Source organism: Podarcis melisellensis (assembly GCF_964234715.1).
Source record: "Podarcis melisellensis genome assembly, chromosome: 1".
NCBI classification, from domain to species: Eukaryota; Metazoa; Chordata; class Lepidosauria; order Squamata; family Lacertidae; genus Podarcis; species Podarcis melisellensis.
The window spans coordinates 133,410,823-133,435,753 of NC_138528.1; the positions used below are offsets into that span (position 1 = coordinate 133,410,823).

At 42.4% G+C, this 24,931-nt stretch overlaps 1 protein-coding gene across 3 annotated transcripts in view; it reads left to right on the forward strand.

Moving 5' to 3' along the window:
* The window catches only part of ERBB4 (erb-b2 receptor tyrosine kinase 4), a 779,780-nt gene that overhangs the window by 409,625 nt on the left and 345,224 nt on the right, over positions 1–24,931 (forward strand). For all 3 annotated transcript variants that reach the window (XM_081904442.1, XM_081904441.1, XM_081904443.1), the window contains exon 3: positions 23,776–23,959. In XM_081904442.1, the coding sequence (XP_081760568.1) occupies positions 23,776–23,959 (184 nt within the window). The remainder of the gene's footprint in view (positions 1–23,775; positions 23,960–24,931) is intronic.

Consider the following 24,931-nt stretch of genomic DNA (forward strand, 5'->3'; position numbering starts at 1 on the left):
GTGAGTACTATTCTCCTTTTATAAATTTGAATGGCATAAGGCATCCTTTGGATGTTTTATGCTGCGTAACAGGAAAAATGGAAACGATGCACATCCCAGAATATTATCCACTCCATTTCACTGCTGTTAATACCCTTCCTAAAACTATCAGCAGTTATGAAACATTCTCAAGGTATATCCTAGGTTCAGATATTCACCCATCATGCAAAGCATGAAAGCCATATATTGTTACATGGAAATACATGGGAAAATATGCCCAGATGCAACTAGCTTAGGAAAATTGACCTGATCTCACAGGTGCAACAAAATGTAGGCTGTGTAGGACTGGCCCTGCCAGGCATCAGATGAAGTGGCTGGCTTCTGGAAGCACCAGGAGGGAAGGATATATGACGTCAGGAATTGGTGTCTGAATGGGGCAGGAAGAGGTTTTGGAATGTGGGGCTTAAGGCAATATTTGCACTGTGCTCCAGGTAGCAAAATGCCTTCTGTCTGCCTGGAGGTGGTTTGTTCTCTTGCAGCTTTTGAAAGTGATGCTGAGTTTGTTTCTTAAAAGTTTTAAAAGAAAAAAGGGGAAACGACACCACCACAAAACAATCACAGAAAACGCCTCAAACCAGAGATTGTTTGGCTGAGCAGGAAGTAATTGTGCTTAATGTTTGAAGCTGTTTAATCATACATCCCTGAGAGAGGAAATCCAGTAGCTACCCAGAGAATAAGGTGCTCATGTCTAGCTGATGAAAGAAGCCCCATAGAGAGCTGAGCTGAGAGCTGCTTCCGTGTTTTCAGTGGATTGTCTGAAGATTACTTTCATTTGTATTCCTCTTATTATGTTGTGGATGTTTTAGTGCAGGTTCAGGACATCTAGAGGTCAGTGTATGAACGTGTGCAGCATTCACAGTGATTTCTAGAGTAGTATCAGCTGCTGGGGTAACTAGTAGGGCATACAACACTTGGCAATAATGATGTATTTATTTGTTTAGGCTGAAATCCAAGCCCAGCCCTAGCAAAGCTGTGTGGAGTCACCACCACATCTCCAGTCCAACCACTCATGGCTGGGCCTGGTGGAGCCAGATTTGGTCTCATACCATTGGGCAACAAATGGCAGTGAGATGGCTTGGAATCAAACAGATCCTGGCCCAATTCAGTTCCAGCCATTGGAACATTTGGGACTTTCCACTGGCCTCCGCTGGCAGGGACACCACTGGCAGGCAAAATGGAGAGGTCAACACTGACGGAGTGATGTTTGTGTCATTCTGGTGGCCAGCAGCTCAGCTGGCAGAGCTGAGTGGAGGGGCATCTCCATTCAACCCAAACCCCTCATAGCCCAGGATAAGGGGTGGGTTGGATTGCTCTGTTAGTCTATCTATAGACCATGTTTAAGTACAGAATATCTCAAAGTGGTTTACAATAACGGATGTGACCGTTGCTTAGTTAATAGCAATGGTGATAGAACAAGGCAAAGCTTTGGCTATATATGGGAAGTATCACAAAGGCAAATAAAACCATTATTTTATTTTAACTAGGAATAATGCAAGAGAATTTGAGCAGATATAAATTAGCTGCAGGAGGATACTGAGAATTTGGGGAAAATCTCATGTTGATATGAAATTCTGTCATGGTTGCAGAGAGAAAATAATATAAATGCACCATGCTTATTAATGAATTAGCAATGAATCACTACAAAGGAGTAGTTAGAACTGGCATGATTGTGGAGATTGAATCTTTTGGCTCATTCATTTATATTTGCTTTACCTTGGGTAGGGAGAAAATGGAAAGGTACTTTTTTAGTAGTAGTGGAATTTCCTTGGTGCAGAAATTCCTGCGAGCATCTTGGGAGCAAAGCTGGAAGCAGTGGTGGGTATTACCATTTATCCTTTGTTATGGAACACTATCGCCCCTTTCCATCTCCGTCAGCAGAGCCTGCCAAGACAGTAATAATTCAATGCAGAAGACACTGAAGGATATCGGCTCCCAAGTTGCCGTGGTTCAGACACTTTGTCATCATGAGCTTTCAAGAGGGTAAATAAGTTGATTAAGGGAGGAGATTTGTCATGTCAGCATATGTGTGGGTAGGTGTGCATGTGCGCATGAATGCATGTGTGTTGTCCTCCTAGAAAGCACTCTTGCCTTCTTTCCTGACTCTTTTTCTAGGAAAACACATTTTCTGATAAAGAATGAATTTATAGTCGATGTTTTAATATAGGGTATGGTGTCTCAAGGGACGCAGGTGGCGCTGTGGGTTAAAGCCTCAGCGCCTAGGACTTGCCGATCGAAAGGTCGGCGGTTCGAATCCCTGCGGCGGGGTGCGCTCCCGCTGCTCGGTCCCAGCGCCTGCCAACCTAGCAGTTCGAAAGCACCTCCGGGTGCAAGCAGATAAATAGGGACCGCTTACCAGCGGGAAGGTAAACGGCGTTTCCGTGTGCGGCTCTGGCTCGCCAGAGCAGCGATGTCACGCTGGCCACGTGACCCGGAAGTGTCTCCGGACAGCGCTGGCCCCTGGCCTCTTAAGTGAGATGGGCGCACAACCCCAGAGTCTGGCAAGACTGGCCCGTACGGGAAGGGGTACCTTTACCTTTACCTTTTTATGGTGTCTCAAACATGGCCCCACCGGCTGCAAGTGTGATCCACCCAGAGAGTTTTTAGTAGTCATTGTTTTTATTTAGTTGATAAAACAACTGAGAATTACAGTTTAAACTAATCACAAAAATTAGCGGATGAAGTAATAATGTGATCCATCACAATATTTTAAATTGATCTGGAATATACTTAAATGTAATTCATCCAGCATGGGATATCTGTGGTACTGATTTAAACATGGGAGTTCAACAAATACATACAGAATAAAAGTGTTAGCTTTTTTGTAAGTTAGGAAAGAGTGCCCTCCTTAGAAGGAAGTCTTATGGATAGGGAAGGGGTCCCATATAACGGCTTCCCCATGAAAAGGAAGTTTTGAAAGCTGAAGTACATGATCAGCCCATTAACTTGTTTGTGTGTAGGTTTTGTGATTTCCCCTGCAGCCACAGTTAAATGCCTTGTTGAGAACCACTGCATTAAGGCAATCAAATATGACAAAGGTGATTAGTGAATTAGCTGTACAAAGTTGTAATTTAAGGAATATAGCAAAATAATGTGTATGAAACACTTGGAACACTCTGAAGATAGATGTTATGTGTTGCTGCTGCTAGTATTATTCCTCACTGCAAAGCAAAACAAATGCTTGACACAACTCTTATCTTCTCTTAGGTTTGCATTCAGCATCTCCAAATGGTCTATTATTTACTTGTTTTTAAATTCTGACATTTGAGATTAAAAGAAAGATGATGTGTATCATGCAAGCCATGTATTTAATTACCCTAATTTTTGTATGGTAATTAGAAAACTGAACATTCAGTGAAATATTGCAATCCACACCACTGGCTACTTCTAGGCTCTCCTGCCAGTGTACAAAGTAAAGATGCTTTTATTCCTCCTGGTTCTTTACCAGAAATAATAAAAAAAAACTTGGCACGACCTTTTTTCAAATCTTCTCAGCTGCCATTTTACCTTCTAAGTCTGGAAAAGTGTGACAGGGTGGAGGGAAACTGGATGATGAGTGGATTTATGATTTATAACTGTGGAGAAGCTTGACTAGGCTGGATCTTTCTGGGCTTTGAAGAATATTGGGGGGGGGGGATCGAGTTTTTCCAGAAAAAGACTCAGGAAGGCCCAACCTATTCTAGAATGAAATGGAAAGGTTTCACGTGTCACTAATTTCTCTCATTAAACATTGGGGGGCGGGGAATAGCTCAAACTATAATTTGTGTTAACGTAGTTTGGAAGATATACTATGGTTATGAGGGTCCAATATATAGGCTAACCATGGTTCAAGATGCTTGCCTTCTTTAATTTCTAACTTTACAGAACTGCAATATGGTGTGCTCTGCAAGCACAACGATAGTCATATCAGTCCAGGCATTTTGCCATACCAGTTAGCTCAAACCATAGCTCTCAAACCCACTTCAACCATGGTTGCTCTTTTTTTTTAATAATAATAACTTTTATTTATACTCCGCCCTCCCCAGCCAAGACCAGGCTCAGGGCGGCTAACAATAGTTGCTCATTATGATTTGCTGGTTGAAAGCAAACTATGGCTTCTTAACAGAAACCACAAAGCCAAACCATAGTTTGCTTGTTCTGTATGCTTGCTGACACTCTGAATTGTTAGTCAAGACTTTCCCTTGTTAAAGTCCTGCTAGTTCTGCTTCTGTAAAACTTGCTCTTTTATATGTTAATTAAATGTGCTTTGTAATTTTATCTTTAAGAATGCTTTCCACCACTTTTCCTGGAAGAGATCTTAAGTTAACCAGTCTGTAATTTCTCAGATCCCCTCTGGATCCCTTTTTAAAAACTGGTGTTACATCGGCCACTTTCTGACCCTCAAGCATGGAGGCTGACTGTAGGGACAAGAAGTTTTTTGTTTTGTTTTTTAAGATCAGCAGTTTTAAATTTCAGCTCTTTGGGAACTCTCAGGGGGTTGCTATCTGGACCTGGTGTGCTCTGCAGTAAGGCCAGGAACTTTATCTCTTGTTAGCCCTCTTTGTCTCAGTACCTTAGACTCTCTTCTTGAGAAAGTTAGTTCAGACACTGGGAGCTCCTCTACATCTTCCAGTAATATGACAAATTCAAAGAATTCAATTTATCTGCAGTCTTCTTTTGCTCCTTTAAGCTTATACCTCTGGCTCCCTAGTCACCCAAAGGTCCAGCCTTTCTAGTTCATCTTCTGCTACTAATGAAGTTTAGTAGTTTTTTGTTACTGGCCTTCATGTTTTTAGCAAACTGCTGCTCAAATCCTGTTCTCCACCCCCCATTTTTTGTGTGTGTTTTTGTTGTTGTTGTTTTTGTTTTTTGCATCCCTTCTTGTTTGCTTATATTTCTTTTAACAAAATGTGCATTCCTTTTTGTTCTCATTTGGACAAGATTTTCAGGAGTGTAAATGGTTCAATGTGGTACTCAATATGTATTTGGGTTGATAACATAGGTTAATCATTATATTATTTATGCATATATGCATATATGCCTAATTGCATAATTATATTCAAAATATTGGAGGAATGCACACATACACACATAAGCAAGTGGCGCTGTGGTCTAAACCATTGAGCCTCTTGGGCTTGCTGATCGGAAGGTCGGCAGTTCAAATCCACATGACGGGGTGAGCTCCCATTGCTCTGTCCCAGCTTCTGTCAACCTAGCAGTTCTAAAGCATACCAGCGTAAGTAGATAAATAGGTACCACTGTGGCGGGAAGGTAAACAGCATTTCCATGCACTCTGGCACTCTGTGCGCCAGTAGCGGTTTAGTCATGCTGGCCACATGTCTGTGAACAAACGCTGGCTCCCTCGACCTGTAAGCGAAATGAGCGCCACACCCCATTATCACCTTTGACCATCTGGGGTCCTTTACCTTTACCTTACCATGCACACAAGCATATTCCCCTGATGTTTTGCTCAAGCAGGAACCTCCACATTCTCTGGCAACTCTAAAGTCCAGACATTGTCTTTATAAAGCAGTTGGTTTATGCTGAGTCAGACTACTAGCCCAGCATTATCTAATCTGGCTAGCCGAAGCTTTTCCTGCATTTCCCCATCACTGCTGCCTGATTCTCTTAACTGGAGACACCAGGGACTCAACCTGACAGCCATCTGCATGCAAACCGTACACTCTGCCAGTGAGCTATGGTCAGAAGCAATGCGCATCCACAGTAGTTATGCACTGGCAATCCCAGCTCGTCTTGTCAGCTTTGCAAGCATTTCCATTCATTAAAATAAATACAAGCAATGGATTTTCCTACTGTTGTACCACAAAATTATTAATGTCAAAGCACATCCTATATGTTGTCTGTATAGATGTAATTAATTCCGGATTCATTTTCCTAGAATGAAAGCACCTGAAGTGAGAAATAAGGCTCTTTCCTCAAGATATCCTGCAGTGTAAAAATTGATGGCTTGCCAGCTAAGATAAGAAATGCGAAGCATTTTCAATTCCATGAAAGAACGTGGCAAGCAGCTAATTAATTAAAACTATCGGGAGTTCCTTTGAAGCAGCCTGTGATTAAACACAAGGATTTATTGTGGAACAATTAGGTAAATTTGGCCTCAGGTATCTTCCCTCTACTCCCCAGGGAGTCGGCGATGAAATTCAGGTTTAGCGTTATACTTTATTACAGATTTATCTATTTTAATTGATTCAGCATTAGTCTCATCCAGAACAGCAAAGGCAAAGGACATATTATGTTAATTTGCAGACTTCCCATGAGTTAACTTTTGCCTCAGCTGAAAGAAAGAAGCATAGTTTGCCTATCTATTTCATATGAGTGAAAGTGAATCAGGATAAAAAAGATGAGCGCTAATAGCCTTCATTATCTCAGTGATCATGGTGTCCTGTGTGAATCTTAAACATGACATTCGGAATTGGAAGGGAAGGCACAGTGGAGACTCCTAAAGCGAAGTTAGTGCAACTGCTCTTTTCATTTGGAGAGAGGTTTGTACAGCGGAAAGTTGGAAATTCTACATGGACACTTCTCTGTCGGTCCTGAGCAGTAGGCAGCTGTGAACCTGATCTTACTGAAACAGCATCTGTTTGCTAGGGGGAAACCATGTTCAGAGATTGCATAGCATCTGTTTCTCTGAGAAACAGGGACTTGTCTCAAGAGAGACAAACATGATTGCATCAGGAAAGAGACCCCCAACCACTCCCCCAAATGTCTCAATCATATAAAAATGATGTTGGATATTAGGCATCCAGGACAAACCCAAAAGTTTCTGGGATATTATTCTGCCTTGTCTGAACTTTCCACCCAAACACCCGCATACAAGACCTTCTTAGGCTCAGTATGAACTACAACTTCCTCAGTGGAGAATGCAATATGCTTAACTTGATTCGATAAATTCAATGCACAGATAATTTTAAAAACATATTTATCAGGATATGTGGGTGTTCTGATTAGTGCCAGCGGCAGGTTTGAATAGCTTTTGGCTTTTATAGCCTCGTAGAAAGAACTGTCTGTTGTTTTTCCCGACTCTGACTGTCCTGGATGCTCAGGGAGCTGCTTCACGCCCTCCCTCTTTTTTTTGCTCCACTGGAATGTGTCTTTGAACTGTGATAGCTGTGCTTGCCTGCCTGGAGAGATTGGGGTGGGTGGGTTTTGCCTGGCTGGAACCTAGCCTGTTAAACAGAGGTAAGAGTCACACCTCTTGCTGCACCCAGTACTTCATCTCTGGGGAAATCAACTGTATGGAGGGACCGGTAATAAAGTCATATTATTCTACAGAATTTGATCAGACAGATGAACTTCAGGTCCATGTTTTGGGACTACCTCCTGTCTGGGCGTCCCACACCCCAAATATAATGCCTTTGGGCCACTCCAGACATAAATGGTTCGGGCTTCATTGTACAATTTTCTAGAGCATTGCCCTGTAGGAGGAGTAGGGGTATGAATAGGAATAGGAATAGGAATAATTAAGAGTGCAATTAATCTGAAATCATTTCATCCAGATGTATCAGTTCGACTTTCACTCAACCAAATTGTTCATCCTACTGAAAAGATTAAATAGGTGAACCATGATGTAAGCCTGCTGGTTTCAGGGACATGCACTGGCACAGGTGGCATTATCATTCAAACCAGTGTCTTTTTATAGGCCTCATCCAAACCCTCACCAAAGACGGCCACTGATGTCACAAGAACAAGGTCTGTAAATCAAGACTAGAGTGTGTGACATCAGTGGCCGTCTTTGGTGAGGTTTTGAGTTGCTAATCTACAAATTTAGAAAGAAAGCACAAATCATTCTGGAATGATAACATGTAATTTTCAATGTTGCATTCCTGCACATGCAATAAAACAAAAATAATAAATGGAAACACATTAATATGGCAGGTCTTAATTATTGAGTGGCAAGGTTTAAGCAGGGCTGGCAGACTAGTTTTTCTAAAATTTCAAAATTTGGGGCATGACCTAATTTCTAGGTATACCTTCCTATACACACTTAGGGCATAATCCTATACATACAAACCTGGAAATTGTCCCATTGACCTCAGTTGGGCTTACTTCTGATTAAACACACACAGGATTGTACTGTTACTGACATAAAAGTAAGCATGCATAAATTCAGGTGGTATATTTAACTTTCCTACTGGAACTGAATATGCATCTGAAAGTGCTTAACTTTGGCTGAATTCTGCCTTTGATAATTTCAGGATTTAATATAAATTTAGCTCTTAAATTTAATTTCATGTTTAGTATCTCTGATTCTAAGTGATACTGAATGATGCTGTAACAGGAGAGGAGAGAGAAGGAAAGAAAGGATAATGGAGCCATCTCAAGCATTTTTAGCAGCTCCTGTCATTATTATTATTACGAATGTTGTGCTTACCACGGTGACCTTATCCAACCACCCAAGCTCATGGGATGGGAGAGAGGAATTCCCTGCCTGCTATGTGCAGCAGATCTGACCCCAAGGCTTCTCTCAATGATGAGAACCTTAATCATGCACATGCGACTCTCATTAGAGCCAGTGGGGGTTGTGACTGTGCATTCAGGAGCACAAATTGCTCCATAGTCTGCAGCGGTTTAATTTAGTATTAAATATTCATGGCCTGTGGGCCAAATGAGGATAAGAAAATATTGTAACAGACACTGGCAATGTGGGAAGCAAAGCTGCTCTATGGAAAGGTCAGCCATCCATCCATGAAAACACCATTAAGAGGAGGGATGCAGTGCAAATACCCAGAGCTGCAGATGAAAGTCTGAGTTTAACATAAGAACGCCATCCTTCCAGTTAAAATATGAAAGGCGAACTTGCATAGAGCAAGCTGGGGAACCAAATGCCAAGGCTGAAGTGAAGCTTTTCAGATGTCTGCGCACCTGCCAAGACGTCTCCCATGGTCTTACACACTGCCAAATCTATCTTTGTGATATATCATCTGTTCAGTGATCAGCTGTTGTGATATATTGATCAGCAAAACACTGGTAGGACCCTTTTCAGATCAGGACATGGTCGTTGACCCCTGTGGGGTCCGTCATGACCCACCATGCATATCAATGCTGTTATATACTGAAGTTGTCACCCTGGGCCAGCAGGGGGATACTGTAGATAGTTTTCACTTAGGTCCACTTATGCAAACAAGAGATTGAAAGTGACGTTCAGTGATTGGATAGTTACGGAAAGTTGTTACAGTTGTGTGGTAGTGGATCTCTATATAAGCAGGCTGGCTGAACCCTTCAGTTCAGTTCAGTTCTGGCCTGTGAATAAACAAGAGCTGTTTGAAGAATTGCTGTGTCATCTGATATGTTCACCCACAACTTAACAAATGCATTAGACAATATATATTTTATATATTTATAATTTTAGACATTTAGAATTTCTATAACCTTCTTTTCAACACTTTGGTTTAAAATTATTATATATTTTTTTCTGCTAACAAACCACTCCCTGAAGTGAGTAACTATAGCTCCCCTTTTATAGATGGTGGATCTGAACCCAGGAGAGAACAAATTGGCCCTCAGATGTCCAGTGAGTTGTGATCAGATTTAGCTATCCACAAAGGAAAAAACTAGGCCTAAATTTAAGAGTGTGGGAAGTCTCCCCTCTCTCGTTCCACCTCTCAAAGTAATGAGTGTAAAGGCATGCAATGTGCAGTAAGTGTGTTGTGCAAAATATATGCTGTTGCTATTTCACACAACCTTAGGTCATAAGTGCTGGTATGGTGGCATTGCTTCTGGAATACAGCTTCCTCCTACCGAGTTCTAACTGGATCCAAATCAAGACGTGTCTGTGATCACTTAGCTAGATTAGAGAAAGGCACCTGGATGTTCCAGGGTTTTCACACTGCTATGCCTAGCCAGAGATAGTAGTACCTCTTTTGGATCAATGTATGCAGAGATCTGCAGATACCAGCTGTTAAGTTTTTTGCCTTGCGTGCCTGAGCTTCTGCTTTGCACACATTTCCCAGGCAACGTGACTGAGGCTTCTGGTGACAAAAGGCTTGGAATAGACTTAAAATTAGAGGAAAGATGAAGTCCTTGGTAATGTTAGGGAAGCTTCTGAAGTCTTTCTCAACCAAATTTCTCTATGGATTCTAGAATTACAAATTACCTTGTGCTTTTCCTGAAGTGATAATGAAAATCCACGATTCTTTTGTGTTTCCATACTGAATTGTGCACAGAATAGTGTAGATGCATGGTTTGCTGGAAATTTCAGTCCCTTCAGTTCCTTTGTTTGTTTTTTCCCTTGCTGTGCATTACGGAATGTGCACAAGAAAAGGCAATCTTGAGATGACTGTAAGGGCAGTTGTATGTATTGGACTTCCTTTTGTGTGGTGCCTTACCAAAGCGCAGGAGTGTACATGTGCTTCAGGAAAACATTGCACAAGAAGAGCTGTGATGCAGTCATACATATTATTTACTACCCTTTATCCATGGATCTCAGGGCAGCTCAAAACATGAAAATACATGATAAAAACACAAAATAATAAAAACAAAAACAACAAAAAATCCCCACAAACCAATAATCTCCCACCCCATCAAATCAACATAGCCTTCATATTTTTGGCAATGTTTGGGGTGGGGTAGGGAAAGGATGCTAATGAATAGGAAGAACTGACAGCTGCAGCAAATTGCATGCTACAGTTTGGAAATGAATTTTAGAAATCCTTCTTGTTAAACCAGAATTAAGGAGACGTGAAACTGAGCACAGAGCAAACTTCAGAAAAATGAAGCAATAGAACGGGGGAATCCATTCATCCCTAGGCGAACCAGTCTTTTTATATAAAGTTTGTTAAAATTCTGCCGTTATTTTTAGTTGCACCACACATTTTTCCTTGGTACACCTGACCTAAAATTACAATCTTTGTATTTTTAAACTATTATTGTTTTCTTTTTCTTTCTTCTTTTCTGGGATGATGAGATGACTCTTCTGATAATGCACCACTTGCTTTCTGATTAGGCACCAGAAAGAAAGAAAACAGGAACCAGTAGAACTCTTTCTTCTCCTATTTTTCCTGATCTGTGCCCTGAAAATCTGTCACTGTGCTCACTCTCCACTGAAGCTTGTACTGTATATCCAGGAAACTACTGATGCTCAGAGAGGCTCTAAGATCACAATTTTATGAACACTGAGGTTACAAGGGAATATTCCAACTGAGTGGGAAAAAGAGCACAAGTTTTGACAAGCGTTTGAATCTTTCGCTTGAATTTAGATCACATAGGGCACTGCTTCTTCAGTGTCACAAATGCTCTGTTAACCCATGTGAAATGTTTTACTTTCAAATGCAGGTACATATGCTCAACGCATACAAGTTTGATTGCACAATATCTATATTATATGATACAGCACAATTTGCTCATCCATCTAGAAAAATGAGACATGACCCTCAGTCTTATGCAATCTTAGACATAACTCCTGTATTGTTCAATAGGGCTTACACCCTTAGTAACTATTTTTTAGCACTGCAGCCTTAGACACTCCCGCTGCCTCCCCCAATTAGAACAAACTGCATTTTACATGTAAATGCACATCTCTCCCCACTGCTGCACCCCCAATTTTAAATTGAAAACAGCATTGGGAGGTTGTAATCTTGAGCGGAAGACTGGCAGGACAAACAGTGGATAATACTTTCCTCCTCCTTAAGCTCTTTTTCCTACTCAAAATTGCCTCCTCCACTCAGAACCTGAAAAGGTGATGGGGTTCTATATATGTTTTTACAAGAGTAACACGTTACTGAAGGAGGGAGGGGATTAAATGTGCAATAGCTCTGTGTTTAATGTAAGATGTAGTTCCAGTCTCAGGCTGTAGTTACTCTGCCGCTGAGGATCAACTGAGGCTGTGAAACACATTCGGGGTCTCGTGATACGCTTATTCTAGCAGAGCTGGAAATTGATCCCCCGTTCTCATTTGGTGTCTTAAGCACGAGGCTATTCTTCCTTAACTGGCTTTTGGTTAAAAAAAAAAATCCCTGTGGAGTTCAGGAGAAACTTCTGCTTCCCTAATTGTCCATTGATCTGAAGGTAAAATTCCCTCTATTAGTTGTTACCATTTCACTCAGTCTTGAACACAAAGAGCAATTAGAGATCATAAGGTAAAACACCTTCCTCATCTATTCCTCACTGTCAGGTTCCGCCCCCCCCCCCGAATTTTCTCACTGGCTTCTTGATAGCAGCATCTATTAAACTTCATATTTTGTTTGTTTAACAATATATGTATATACCAGTTGATTGTAGTAAAACCTCTTAAGTGGTTTACAATAAACATTAAAAGCAGTTTAAAACATTTTAAAGATATAAATTAAAATAACAGTAAAAGAAATTTAAAAAACCCATCAGCATCTACATGTCTGCATAGGCTAGCTTAAACAGAAATGTTTTAAGCAGATTCTAAAAAGAGGACAGGGAAGGCGGCTGCCTGGTGTCAATAGGGAGGGGGATCCGAAGTGCAGCTGCTGCCACACTAAAAGACTCCTGTGGAACAAGTGTAATGTGGTACCTTAGCAGTGCCCGTTCCACCCATCAAGCATTCAGCTGGGCACCGGGGCTTAGGCGATCCCATAAGTAAACGAGCTCATCTTCACAACTATCCTTTCCCCCCATGCAGCAAGAGGCACAGTCTCTCTCTCTCTCTTTAAAATAAGACAGCTGGGCATTTAGTTCTTCTAACGTTGTGACTGCTGGTTATTTGTTTTGCTTTAAATGCCTTGCTATTTTGTGTTTTTAACTGTTTTTGACAATCTTTATAATGATTGAGACAGTTGTTTAGAAGGGGATAAGGAAACCAGTGATGATTGAACCTCTCTGCTTTGGCTGATTGAGGGCATATGACATTTGTTTATATACATTATTATTTGTATGCCACTCTGTAACAAAAGATTACAGCAACTTACAGCATTAGCATAAAAAAAACTCAGATGCTGAGATAACATTTTGGAGTCCTAATACGAATAGTTAACTCGATTATCAGAGTACACATCCATCTGTAGCCAAAACCGCACCTTCCACACATAATAAGAGGCTCACGTATTAGCAGGCTCAGGGAAAACCCAAAATCTATAGAAGGACAGAACGATGAGTGACAGAAAACCGGGAGGGAGAAAAGGGAACGGAACAGAGTAGCTGTGCTCCTAAACGTTGCAACTTGACCCACTTTCATTTTTCTAGTATGCAATGTAGCACCCCCCCCCCAACATCCTTTGTCTTTTAGATTAGCAAAGGAAAGGCTACTGGGCAGTGAATGAACACAGTAGACGGACAGAGATCTTAGTAGTGTGTAATGGCAGGCTCTGGGTAGTAACCCCTGGTATTGGGGCGTTGGAGGATGTGATGCGATGTGTGAAAAGAGTGGAAATAACAATGGAAATTAATGCATCTGAAAAAGCAGCATTTTCTTCCCCTCGTTAGAGAGGCCACTTGAGTGGATACCATATCTTAGGCACGGATGGCAGCGTAGCGAAATGTCCAGCTGTGCTGTCAGTTCGCCAAAGAAAGCGAGCAGGGAGCAGGCAGTAGCAGACCCACTGCACATGTTATGTCAAGTGCCGGGGGACACGAGCGGTTCTGCTGTGGAGATCTGATCTACATATATTTGTAAGGCCTTGCCCTTGACACGCCGCTGGGAGGGAACATACATCAGACCTGCCTCTTTTGCTTTTATCTGTGAAAGGAAGCATTGTTTTAAAAAAGCAAACCTGGTCTCAACGCCTCACATAATATAGCACCTTCCAGGAGTGCATTTGTTGCATGCAAAATGCTGTGTATGTATATGAATGTATCAAGCTTGCTCCATTTTACATTCATCGGGTTTGATATATATTAAAAACTTTCTGTTGGTGTTCTCTTCCGTTGCTTTATTTTGTGCACGTGTTCCCTTCAAAAAAGCAACAAATCTAACAAGACAAGTCAGGAAAGCAGCCACCTCTGACTCTGATTTCCTTGACTGTACCTTCCCATCTGCGTTGCAGCCTGGGTGGCAGCTGCTGTCATGCTCTTCTGAACTTCATTTCTCCTCCTTGACAAGGGAGCACTGGGGAGTTGAGATCTTTTCATTAGCAGCTGCAGTTTTTCTTAAGGAAACCAAATGCATACAGACATGCACTTGACTACTCAACATACATTATGACAACGGTGGTTTGTGCTGGATTCTCCGTGAGAGGCACCATGGATAATAGTGCCAAGATGGGGCTCCGACAAATCATGCTTGGATATTGGATCGTTGCTCAACCATGTGATTGTCCCATTAATAAGAGACTTCCTCTTGCTCCTGAGACTGAAATCACACTTTATATTTTCAAAAAGCCTGCACATTTGCATGAGTAACTTGTATATCATATGGACAAGTGATGTACCCAGTATATTTTTGTACACAACATGGTTTTTGTTAGGCATTTAATTAAATTTAAACCTTAACAAGGTGATGACTTACCAAGTTACTATCACAGTTGCTCTCATGTTTCAACCCATCTAATTTATTCTGTTACATGGCACATAACACACATCTTCCACCTTTGCAAGCCTTGAGCACTGCATAGTTCTTGTGCATTGCATTGATGCTCTTGTTCAGGTATCCCCAACCTGTGGCCCTCTAGATGTTTTGGCCTACAACTCCCATGATCCCTAACCAACAGGACTAATGGTCAGGGATGATGGGAACTGTAGTCCAAAATATCTGGAGAGCCGAACGTTGGGGATGCCTTCTCTTGTTGGATTGGCCCTGCTGGTGCATGATGAATTTTTTGATCTGTTGAAATGTTTACTTTTTTCAACAAAGTTAAATGATAGGATGGTGCAGGGTTTCAAATCCCAGGGATAAGTTGTGTGCGCTCAGCTAGCTTCCTCTTTATGACAATCCACCATTACATGGGCCGTGTGTGTGTGTGTGTGTGTGTGAGAGAGAGAGAGAGAGGGAGAGAGAGAGAGAGAGAGAGAGAGAGAGAGAGAGAGAGAGAGAGAGAGAGAGGCTGACAAGAGTTTCAGTGGTGGGCTCAGGCCAAGTGCACATGGCCCTCTTGTAACACCCAAATGAGGCTGATACTGATGATGAGAGTAGTAACAATCTCTCCAGAGTGATTTATGTTAAGCACCTAGGAAAGGCAGTAAAAATGACCTCTTACGGTTGCTGCACATATATGCCAAATGAATTGGATGCCAGTTTATAGAACCAGAAAACAGACTTGTTTTGAAAGGCAATACTGTATCTTCTTTCTAAAAAACCTGCCACATGAAACACCAAACACGATGGCTGTTAAACAGGACGAGCCTTTCATAAAAAAATTAATTACCGTATTTTTCGCTCTATAACACGCACTCGAACATAACACGCACGTAATTTTTAGAGGAGGAAAATCCGTAGGCACGCCACCCGTAGGCATTCCCTCCATAACACGCACAGACATTTCCCCTTACTTTTTAGGAGGAAAAAAGTGAGTGTTATGGTGCAAAAAATACGGTACTTGCGTTGCTATTTGACTTCCAGAAAAAAATGTGAATGCTTTAAAAACATGCATTAAGTCATTGACTTGTTTCAGACTCCAAATGCTCTAAAAAGAAAAAGAAAAAAAGCCTGGCCATTCTATGCTTATTATGGGAATTGGTGAACAGAGAGTTTGTTTTCTTATTGATTTTTGACCTAGTGGTATCATGAAAGAGGGCTGTGAATGTTAGGCAGAAATATAGCTTTGAAGACGTCTGGTGTCAGTGCATCAACAGAACAGAATGGCTCTGCATGGCTTGCACTGCCAGTAAGATTTCAAGGCCAACTTTAACAAGGAAGCAAATGAGAAGATAGCAGTATAAAAGTGGCAAGCTCTGAATTGCTTTGCTTCACCATCAAGCAGGCCGTAATTGTGGCCAAATCTTAGGAAAGACTTTCAAACCCCAAGCCATGCAATAAGGAATTTCAGATGAGACTCATACTGAGGCATGACACCCTCAAATGTGCTTGGAATAATATAAGAATAGACAATGATGTACAGCGTTCTTTTTCCCACAGTGGACAATTGGATACCTCCAGGCAGCTCACAGGTGAGCATGAAGGCAATACATGACCCTGAGGTGTGTTTGTCATCAACCCTGTTATCAGGGTGAGGATGTTTTCCTCTGAGCATGGAAGTTCTCATTACACATATTGTCTAATAATGGTAGGCTTATGTGAGTTCCATGAATTTGCTGCATAACCACTGTGGGATCATGTTGACATGAGGAAGGGAAATTTGGAAAAACAATGATAATTAAAAACTTGTCTAAGACCATAGTTTCTTCATTTGGCTCTGAATTCTATATATTAAATAGTATGCATTGTTTCAAGAAGTATTTCTCTTGTCTATTCTGAACTTGGTGACTGTAAGTTCCATCATCATCATCACTAATTTATTATTATTTAGTCTTTCCATTTATATATGACTTAGTATCCACAGATATTTTTAAAATAAAAAAACCATAATAAAAACACATAAATATGCAATAAGCACTATTTCAAATGAATCACATTAAGGAAGATCCAAATATATGAACACATAATATCCATATGCATAATAACCAGAGTGAATTCTCTGTCTCCATTCAAGAGAGTAGACAGGAAAGACTGCCAGGCAGACCACAGTTTAATAATCCCTGAGAGCGGGCCCAAGCATCCCCATTGGCTTGGTTCCGCTGCCAGGGGAATGCCTGTCCAAGGGCTGCCAGCATTGGCCAATAGCGGCCGCCATTTGTTGGGTCACTTGTGTGTCCAGAGCCTAGCTGCAACCCTGCCCACCACTGCAGGTGAGCGGACTTCAGAAAATAGCTCCGCTTATCCTGAGTCAAAATGGATCGATGTTTCCCCTTTACCCCCACCTGTAAGCCCCAAATCTGTAACCCCCTCCTCTGCCCATCTTTTTCCTGCTTACCTTTCTACAAAGGAAAGGTAAGCCACGCTGCAGGTGGGTGAATGGATGGTAATTCACTTGGAGGGAAGGCAAGGACTGAATCCGGCTTGGATTAAAATAAAAGCTGTAGAGGACCTCAAGAATCAATATGGCAAGCCACCAATCTTCATATCTATAGCCAAACAATACGAACTTTGGGTGTTTTTATGCCATAAAGTAGGGCTCTTGAACGGGTAGTCCATGGTCCAAACTGGGCCTCTGGGTAGCTGTATCTCCTCCAAAGTAACTGGGTCCAGAAGCTAAAGAAGGTTGTGGACTTGGCAGCCAGCCACTTGATAGAGCATGGGAGAAAAAGAGACCCTCGCCTGCAATTCCACACTCTTTTCTTCATATGATTCCCTATAAAAACTAGTTGCTGATCATGGATTCTTGCCCGTAACGTATGTAGTGTGGCATGAGCTGATGTATAGTCCTCTCTAGGTACTGGAGGATCAGAAACTTTGTGAATACCAACACACACCTGCATGTATTCATACGTACAAAACATTTAGCTCTGTCCTTTGTTCCATATGAAACCATTATTAGCCATATACACCAACTTGTTAGTTATTACCCACCATACTATTTAATGACAGTCACCTTGGTGCAAACTCACTTTGTTGGCTATTCATAATCAGCAGTCCATAGTATGTGTATGTAGCATAAATGGTCAGACTTTGTTGACATGCCTTAGTTCTTTCTCCTTCACTGTAATGGCTGTATATCTCCTGTTACTATTGTCCTAGCAAAGAGAGGCAGAGGACAACTCATGCTATTTTCAATCTGTCTGCTACAGTTTCCACATCTTTTGATGCAACAAGCACCAAAGGAATTCACAGGAGAATGGCTCAGCTTGCGGTAGACAAGGACATTTCTGACACATCACAAAATACACAAGACTTGGAGAGCTGAAGAATAGCAGATCTAGTTCTAAAGTCTCCAGACTGAGAGTTGATACAGCAGATCTAATTGCATACCCAATAGTAGGAGGTGCACAGCCCAGAAAAGATGGACAAGAGGCAAAATAAGGCAGAAGACCATCGGTATTTGGGTTTAAATAGGCCACTGCTTTTATTGATTACAGATGTAAGTAAGCTTTGGTGAAGGCATTGCGTATGAATATGGCATCAGCTAGCCCACCTGACTGGAGGGCTGTGATGACCCTGGATGGAGGTTCACCCCATGACGTGGGTCAAATTGTGGCAACCCTACCAGGTCTGCCATTGGGAAGGGTGCTATGGCCCATCAGCCCCCATGTGGGCTCCAAGACATAAACATCTCTTCCTGAACCCTTTTAGGGAAATGCCCACTTACTGAAGGATCCAACCCAATGCCTTATCTCCCACGCAAGTCAGCTTCCCCCTTGGCCAATTTGCCACCAAATTGCACATCTGCAACAAGCCTTTTTGCCACATCAAGCAACCAAAAGTCATTTCCAGCGACTGTTTCTGTTTGAAAAAGCATCTCTTCTGAAAAAAGTAATTTTAGGGAGCAAGGTCAGCAATGCAAAAAAAGAACATTCTTGCCCTGACTATCCCAACTTTCCCCCAGGCAAAATGAAAATAACTAGATTCAAGACTTTAGGAAGACACTAAAAAATACAGTGAGGCTGAGCTCCCTGGTAACACCATTGGATCGGCCCTGTACTTTTACTGCAGCTCCCATCAAATTCAGTGGGGTTTTCTCTTGAGTAAAGTCTTGAGTACGGCTTCTTCACTGGGAGGGAAGGTAAAACCTTTCTCTTTAATCAGGTTTGTGAGTCCTGCTAGATTTTTTCCGCTGCTTTGAATTTTGTTGTTTGCTGTTGCTCCTTAATGCCTTTTTAGTGCTTTCCTTGATCTCCTTTGGGGGGGGGAGCAGACTACAAATTATTCCAAATAGACAAATAAGTGTTCCTTACAGTTGAAGCCTTACAGCAATCCAGTACACATCTACTAAGCAGTAAGCTTTGCATTGAGATCTGTGGGGCTAACTCATTGGTAAATGTGGGTAGGATTGCAGTTTAAGTATAGCAGCCTTGCCTAGTTTGTTCATGTGAGTTCAGAAAATCTGGTCTTCATCTTTCCACATGATGGAATGGCTTGATGAGAGACGTTGGGGGGGTATTTAATGTATAATTAAGTGGATATAAGTTTGTAGCAACCACTAAAAGAAATGTTTCTGTCATACTTGAGTGGAACCTTTCACGGGAGTGGGGGGCACAGATGATTAATATATATATATATATATTCTGGGCAAGATTTTATTCTACTCCAATATACTTTAGATTTTCTTTTTAAAAATATATATCCATTTATAGATTTAGTTAGCAGTTGTTGCTGCTGCTAAGAACAAACTTTGTTCTCGCTGAAGGGTGTGTGTTTGCCTTTAAAAAATTAGCATGTCGGAGAGAGGTCTCTGCCTTTGGCTTCTCCTTGACATGCTAGTTGTGAGGGTTTTGCACAGAAGAGCATCCCATCATGTGCTCCCCCACCTGCTGGGCTGAAAAGCCCAGACACAGGTTTGCTACCTCAGGGAGAACCAGGCCCCGGAGTTTCATGGTTTTCAATTTGCAGAGTCAAGAGCAGTCTGCTATAGATCTGGCATTTCTGTTAGAGCTAAACTTAATTCAGTGCATGTTAACAAATTCCTCTTTGATCTGCTAACTTACTTTGATGTTCACGCTTGTTTTCTCTCTCATGTATTTGGAGAGCTGTTACATGGGCATCTATATATACATTATGTTTATGCTCACCAGCTTCAGCAATGGCCTTAAGAATTTGCTGCATTTTGCCTGGGGTCAAGGACAACCTTGTTATTTGGCTGTGTCACAAGCATAGTGTGCAATGCTTGTTAGAGCTGCCTCCCAATTCCTTCCACTTTTAAAGCAGGGTTTATATTAATCCTTTGTAATAGGACTCGGGGTAACAATCTACTGTTCATTAATCAGGCTTTTCCTTTCTATATTTTAATTACATATTAGTTGCAGGTTTATAAATAGTCATTTGCCAATTACCTTCGGCAAGCAACTATGGAAACTTCCATTATATAGAACCTTAGACACCCTATAGTTCAGGAATCAAATTCTCTGTTCTGCCAAGAGTTCTGGTGGGAGGCTATACTATGGGGTAAGGCAAAGGCCTCCCTTATAGGGTTGCTGTGGGGACTACAAGATAATGCCCCAGTTTGGATAGGACACTTAACCTCCAGGTGTTGTTGGTCTCTGTCTTGCCAGCCCCAGACAACATGGCCAAGGGTCAGTGGTAACGGGATGTGGAGTCCAGCAACAAGTGGAGGGCACCATGTTGGCTACCTTCACTAAACCATGGTTAGTTCAGCTAAGTTCTGGTTGCCTGTTCATCCAAACCTGACCAAGCTTACTAGCCATGCTTTGTTTGGGCCTGCAAACCAGGATCTGAAAGCATCGTTTGAAGTTAGCTTGTGATCTGAAGGCAAATTACATAGAAAAGCATACTCCCCAAAGTTTTTTTGGGCAGGAAATACATTTTAAAAATGAGCATTTTAGGAAAAGGACACACAAAAGGTGCATAGTCTTTCTGAGCAGTTTGTTGTTTTTTTAAAAAAGAAATCTGCAGAAAATGGACTGGAACAGACTTATACCTTAACTCATGACGCAAAATGGAAAAGGCTGATGTACCCCTGCTCTTTACAGACAAACTCTTACTTTTCAACCCAGCTTCCTGGGTCTGCAGCCTTGCAAGAGATTTATTTATTTTTTAGACCATGAAGTCTTTTGCTCATTTGATGTTGGGTACAGATTTGGGCTACTAGGTTCTGTGGAATTATTAATTAACAATTTCATATATGAAACTGCCTGCCATCTGGCTTCCAAATATGCTGTGAGTCTCCCCCCCCCCCCCACTACCTTTGGTTTACATGAATTGCTTTTAGAAGAACTGGCAAACCTGCTAGATTTGATGACTGACTTCAAAGTGAAGTGCAGTAATCTCCCCTCCCCTCTCAGAAGTATCACTGAATTGCATCCGCCACAGGTGGAACGATTAGTTTGTTATTCTTGTCGATGCAAACACAGCTGCTCTAAAAAGAAGCCACGCCAGGGTTGTCCAACGTGAGGGTGTGTCCATTCAGAACCCGCCGCCCCCTTCCCTCTTCGCCCCTCTTCTCACTTCCTCAGCCTGATCTAGATAGAGGCTCTTTGGCGAGGAGAGAAACATTGGAAGCCACTGAGATAACAGATGGTTCAGCATCTCCCTTTGTTGCCTCATTCAAGTACACGCCAAAGCTGGCTCTGACAGGAGGGGCAGGAGCTGCTTCCAACAGCTTCAGCAGCTCAAAAGATTCAGAGTATCCTGCTTGTGGCGCATTTCCCCCTGAAGTGTAAATGGATGGAGCTTTATCTTAAAGAGCAGAAGTTATCAGTCACCAACCTTTTGTTTGAATTAAGTCTTTTGGAACTGGGAAGGATTGCACTTCACAAGCTCAGAGTTCAGATGTCAGCTCATCCTTTTCAGGGTGTGGAAGAACTGCAACTTGACTTTTCCTTCTGTGGGTAGTAATGCTGGAAGATGAAAATCCCTGCCTTTCCCCCTCAGCCTTTTCCAGATGAAAACACAGGCTCAAAGACAAGCGAGGCATTGATGTGGCAAAAAGCTTTAATTTTCCTGTCTGCATTTACAAACGAGGTCTGTTGCAATGGAGATTGTAAATGTTCTGATGCAGTCACATGCTTTGTTGGTTTTCTGGTCTGGATGAAGCCAAGCAGTGCCAGCCCTACCATTAGGCAGAGTGAAATAGCAACCTCAAGCAGCAGTTGCAGGAGGGCAGCAATGATGAGTCCTTCCAGGTGTTCTCGTCCTCTTTGGCCAAGCAGCTGTGCTTGCTTGTTGCTGATTTGGGCAATCTGTCTGTCTCATTGAATCCCTTCTCCCAACCCATCTCATAGTATAGTTGAGAGAGCCCCTTGCCCAGGCAAGCAGGGAGAGAGGCAACCAGGCCACACATCCTGGCAGATGCCACACCTGTGCTCATGTATGCATGGTGGCATTGTTGCTGCATCTTGCAGTCAGTAGCAGCTGGTGGAGCACAAGTGACACTCTGTGGCTCTCCTGGCTTTCCAACACAGCTGCTTACCTGGAGGGGAAGAGACAAGATGTGGGGAGCTCAGTGGAAGGTAGAATTGGATTGGCTCTGTCACCACATGCTGAGATCCCTGTACTGAGCTCCTCACCCTCCTGGAAAGCAGCAGTGACCCACAAGATTGGTAAGCTAGGACAGCAATGGACACCCCTCCCCCACCACTACTCATACTCTGAGTTGCCAGGCAGTGAGTTGCAGCAGTAAGGTGCTGGAGGACAGTATGCCAGGTGGCCAGCTCTATATCCCACAAGCTACCTTGCTGCCCTCCAGGTGATGTGCTGTTGCCAGAATTCAACAAGCAGTCTCACCAGCTTCTGAAAGCAGTGTAGGGGCAAGGCGCCATCTTACCCTTCATCGCACGCAGTAAAATATATTGGGCCAGCCCTGAAGACAAGGCTGTTACACAGGAATGTTAGAGAGTACTTCTGGATGAGATTGAGGTTCCATCTGGTTCAGCATGCTGTTTCTCAAGGGCTCCAGCCAGATACTTCCAGGAGGTCCAAGTGGGGCATGAAGGCAGCTGCTTCCTCTCTTTGCTCCTCACTAACTGAGCACACTGCCCCCATGGATATCTTCTCCAAGCAGTAGGTGAGATGTTTGTGGTGGGGGCTAGGGAAGTGGGATTTGTCTAACATTCACATGGATGAGCGGAGTCAGAAAACCACATAGGGCAAATTTGCTTTAGAATCTGGATCTTTGACCTCAGTTGACCCTGAATACTGATGCTTTCAGACAGCAGGGGGCGTGGAGTGGGGCAGAAAATACAAAAAAAAAAAATTGAATACAATGTAGCTCTTTCCCAGGCAAATTAGAGGAAAAGATCTTTAAGCTGCTGAGTTGCATCAGATGCTCTGTAAATGAATATTGTGGTGTGAGTGATATTTGCATGAGCATGACCATTAGGTTTGGGTTATGGCAAAGGGTCAGAAGACTTGGGAATTCAGTTCTGTGCCAAATAATGAATGATAATGTATCCAATTTAGGATCTGGAGACTAAGTTGTGGCTGATGAAGTGACCAGAGAGGCCAGGGGTAGTCAGTGTGGTACATTGAATTTTCCATAAGGCTCACCATCGCCATCTTGCGCCACATTGTATATTGCACTTAAAACGTTTTATTTGCTGCTGTATGGTTGAGTCCCAAATAAGAAAGAGAGCACACTCTGGCTGTTCAGCTATACTGATTGGCGGTGTGTTCAGATATCTGAATCAATGGTTTGGGCATACTTTTTATGTTTGCATAAGCGAATTACTCTCTTATTCCTAAGTGTTGAGCTTGGCAGGGGGAGGGCACAGCAGGCTGCTGCCGACTGAGTCAGATCAACCATCCATCTTACTCAGTAATGTAGGTCCACTGACTGGTAGTCTCTTCAGGGTTTCAGCCATGCATGGAGATGCCAGGATCTGGACCTGGGACCTTTTGTGTGCAAATGACTTTGACCCTTCTCTACTTTGTGATGGTACCAAAGTCATTGAATGATTTCATGGGGGCAATTTAATTCTTTCTTTGCCGGTGTTTAGGGGCTACATCACAGCAGTCCTCACACAGGGGACTGTTGGAATGCTTCAACAGGTTTTTATGGATAGATCGCCATTGACTGGAATTGTATTAATTCAGTCTGTTTTTAAATGATATGCTAATGCGGTGTTGTTTTTAGCATGCTTTGTAAGCCTCCTTGGAGAATTTAAGTTCTTTAAAAAAAAAAAGCTGTCTAGAAATGTTAAATAGCAAAAAAATTATGTTTTTGTTTCTTGCAGTCTATCCGAGAAGTCACTGGCTATGTTTTGGTAGCTTTGAATCAATTTGAATACCTTCCCTTGGAGAATCTGCGCATTATCCGTGGAACTAAACTCTATGATCGTTCTGCATTGGCCATCTTCCTTAACTACAAAAAGGATGGTAGCTTTGGACTCAGGCGACTTGGACTGAAGAACTTGACCGGTAAGGGAAAGACCTTTTAATAGAGCTGTTTGATTCGACAGGCAGGTGAACTTGCTGGTCTTTCTGTGTACAAGAAAATGTACACAGAAGCATCTTATGTGTACAAGAAAATGTACACAGTCTGCAACAAATACCTCCATACAGGTGTTATATTTTTCTCCCAGGGAGCCTGTTCCTTCAATGGGAGCACTGACAGACAGAAATTTGGTATGTGAAGCTTTCCCTAGAATGGCAGTGCAGTAATGGGAAAAGTTTTATCTCTTCCAATTTCTCTTTGGTTTTCCTCACTTTCTCATGTTCAGTTCACACGATAATCATCAACATTTTAGTGATGATTCCTAAATATAAAGTTTTGTATGCATTTTTCCCTAATATACACATTTTTGCGAAGCAGTTTCTCTAGTAATGCATTTTTGTATGTTATTTTTTGTAATTTATGCATCCATATGAACATTTTACCCGAGTGTGTGTGTGCGCGCGCAATGTATGTATGTATGTGTGGAGAGAGAGAGAGAACACAGATTACTCAGCTGAAGGACTACACTGCAATATTCAGAGAACTGCACATTTTGAAGAATGGCTGTGTTTCAGTTCTTGTATTGCTTCAGAAAATGCAAATTAGATAGGTTCACCTTTAAATGCGGGACGCAGGTAGCGCTGTGGGTAAAAGCCTCAGCGCCTAGGGCTTGCCGATCGAAAGGTCGGCAGTTCGAATCCCTGCGGCGGGGTGCGCTCCCCTCGTTCAGTCCCAGCGCCTGCCAACCTAGCAGTTCGAAAGCACCCCCGGGTGCAAGTAGATAAATAGGGACCGCTTACTAGCGGGAAGGTAAACGGCGTTTCCGTTTGCAGCTCTGGCTCGCCAGATGCAGCTTTGTCATGCTGGCCACGTGACCCGGAAGTGTCTCCGGACAGCGCTGGCTCCCGGCCTATAGAGTGAGATGGGCGCACAACCCGAGAGTCTGGCAAGACTGG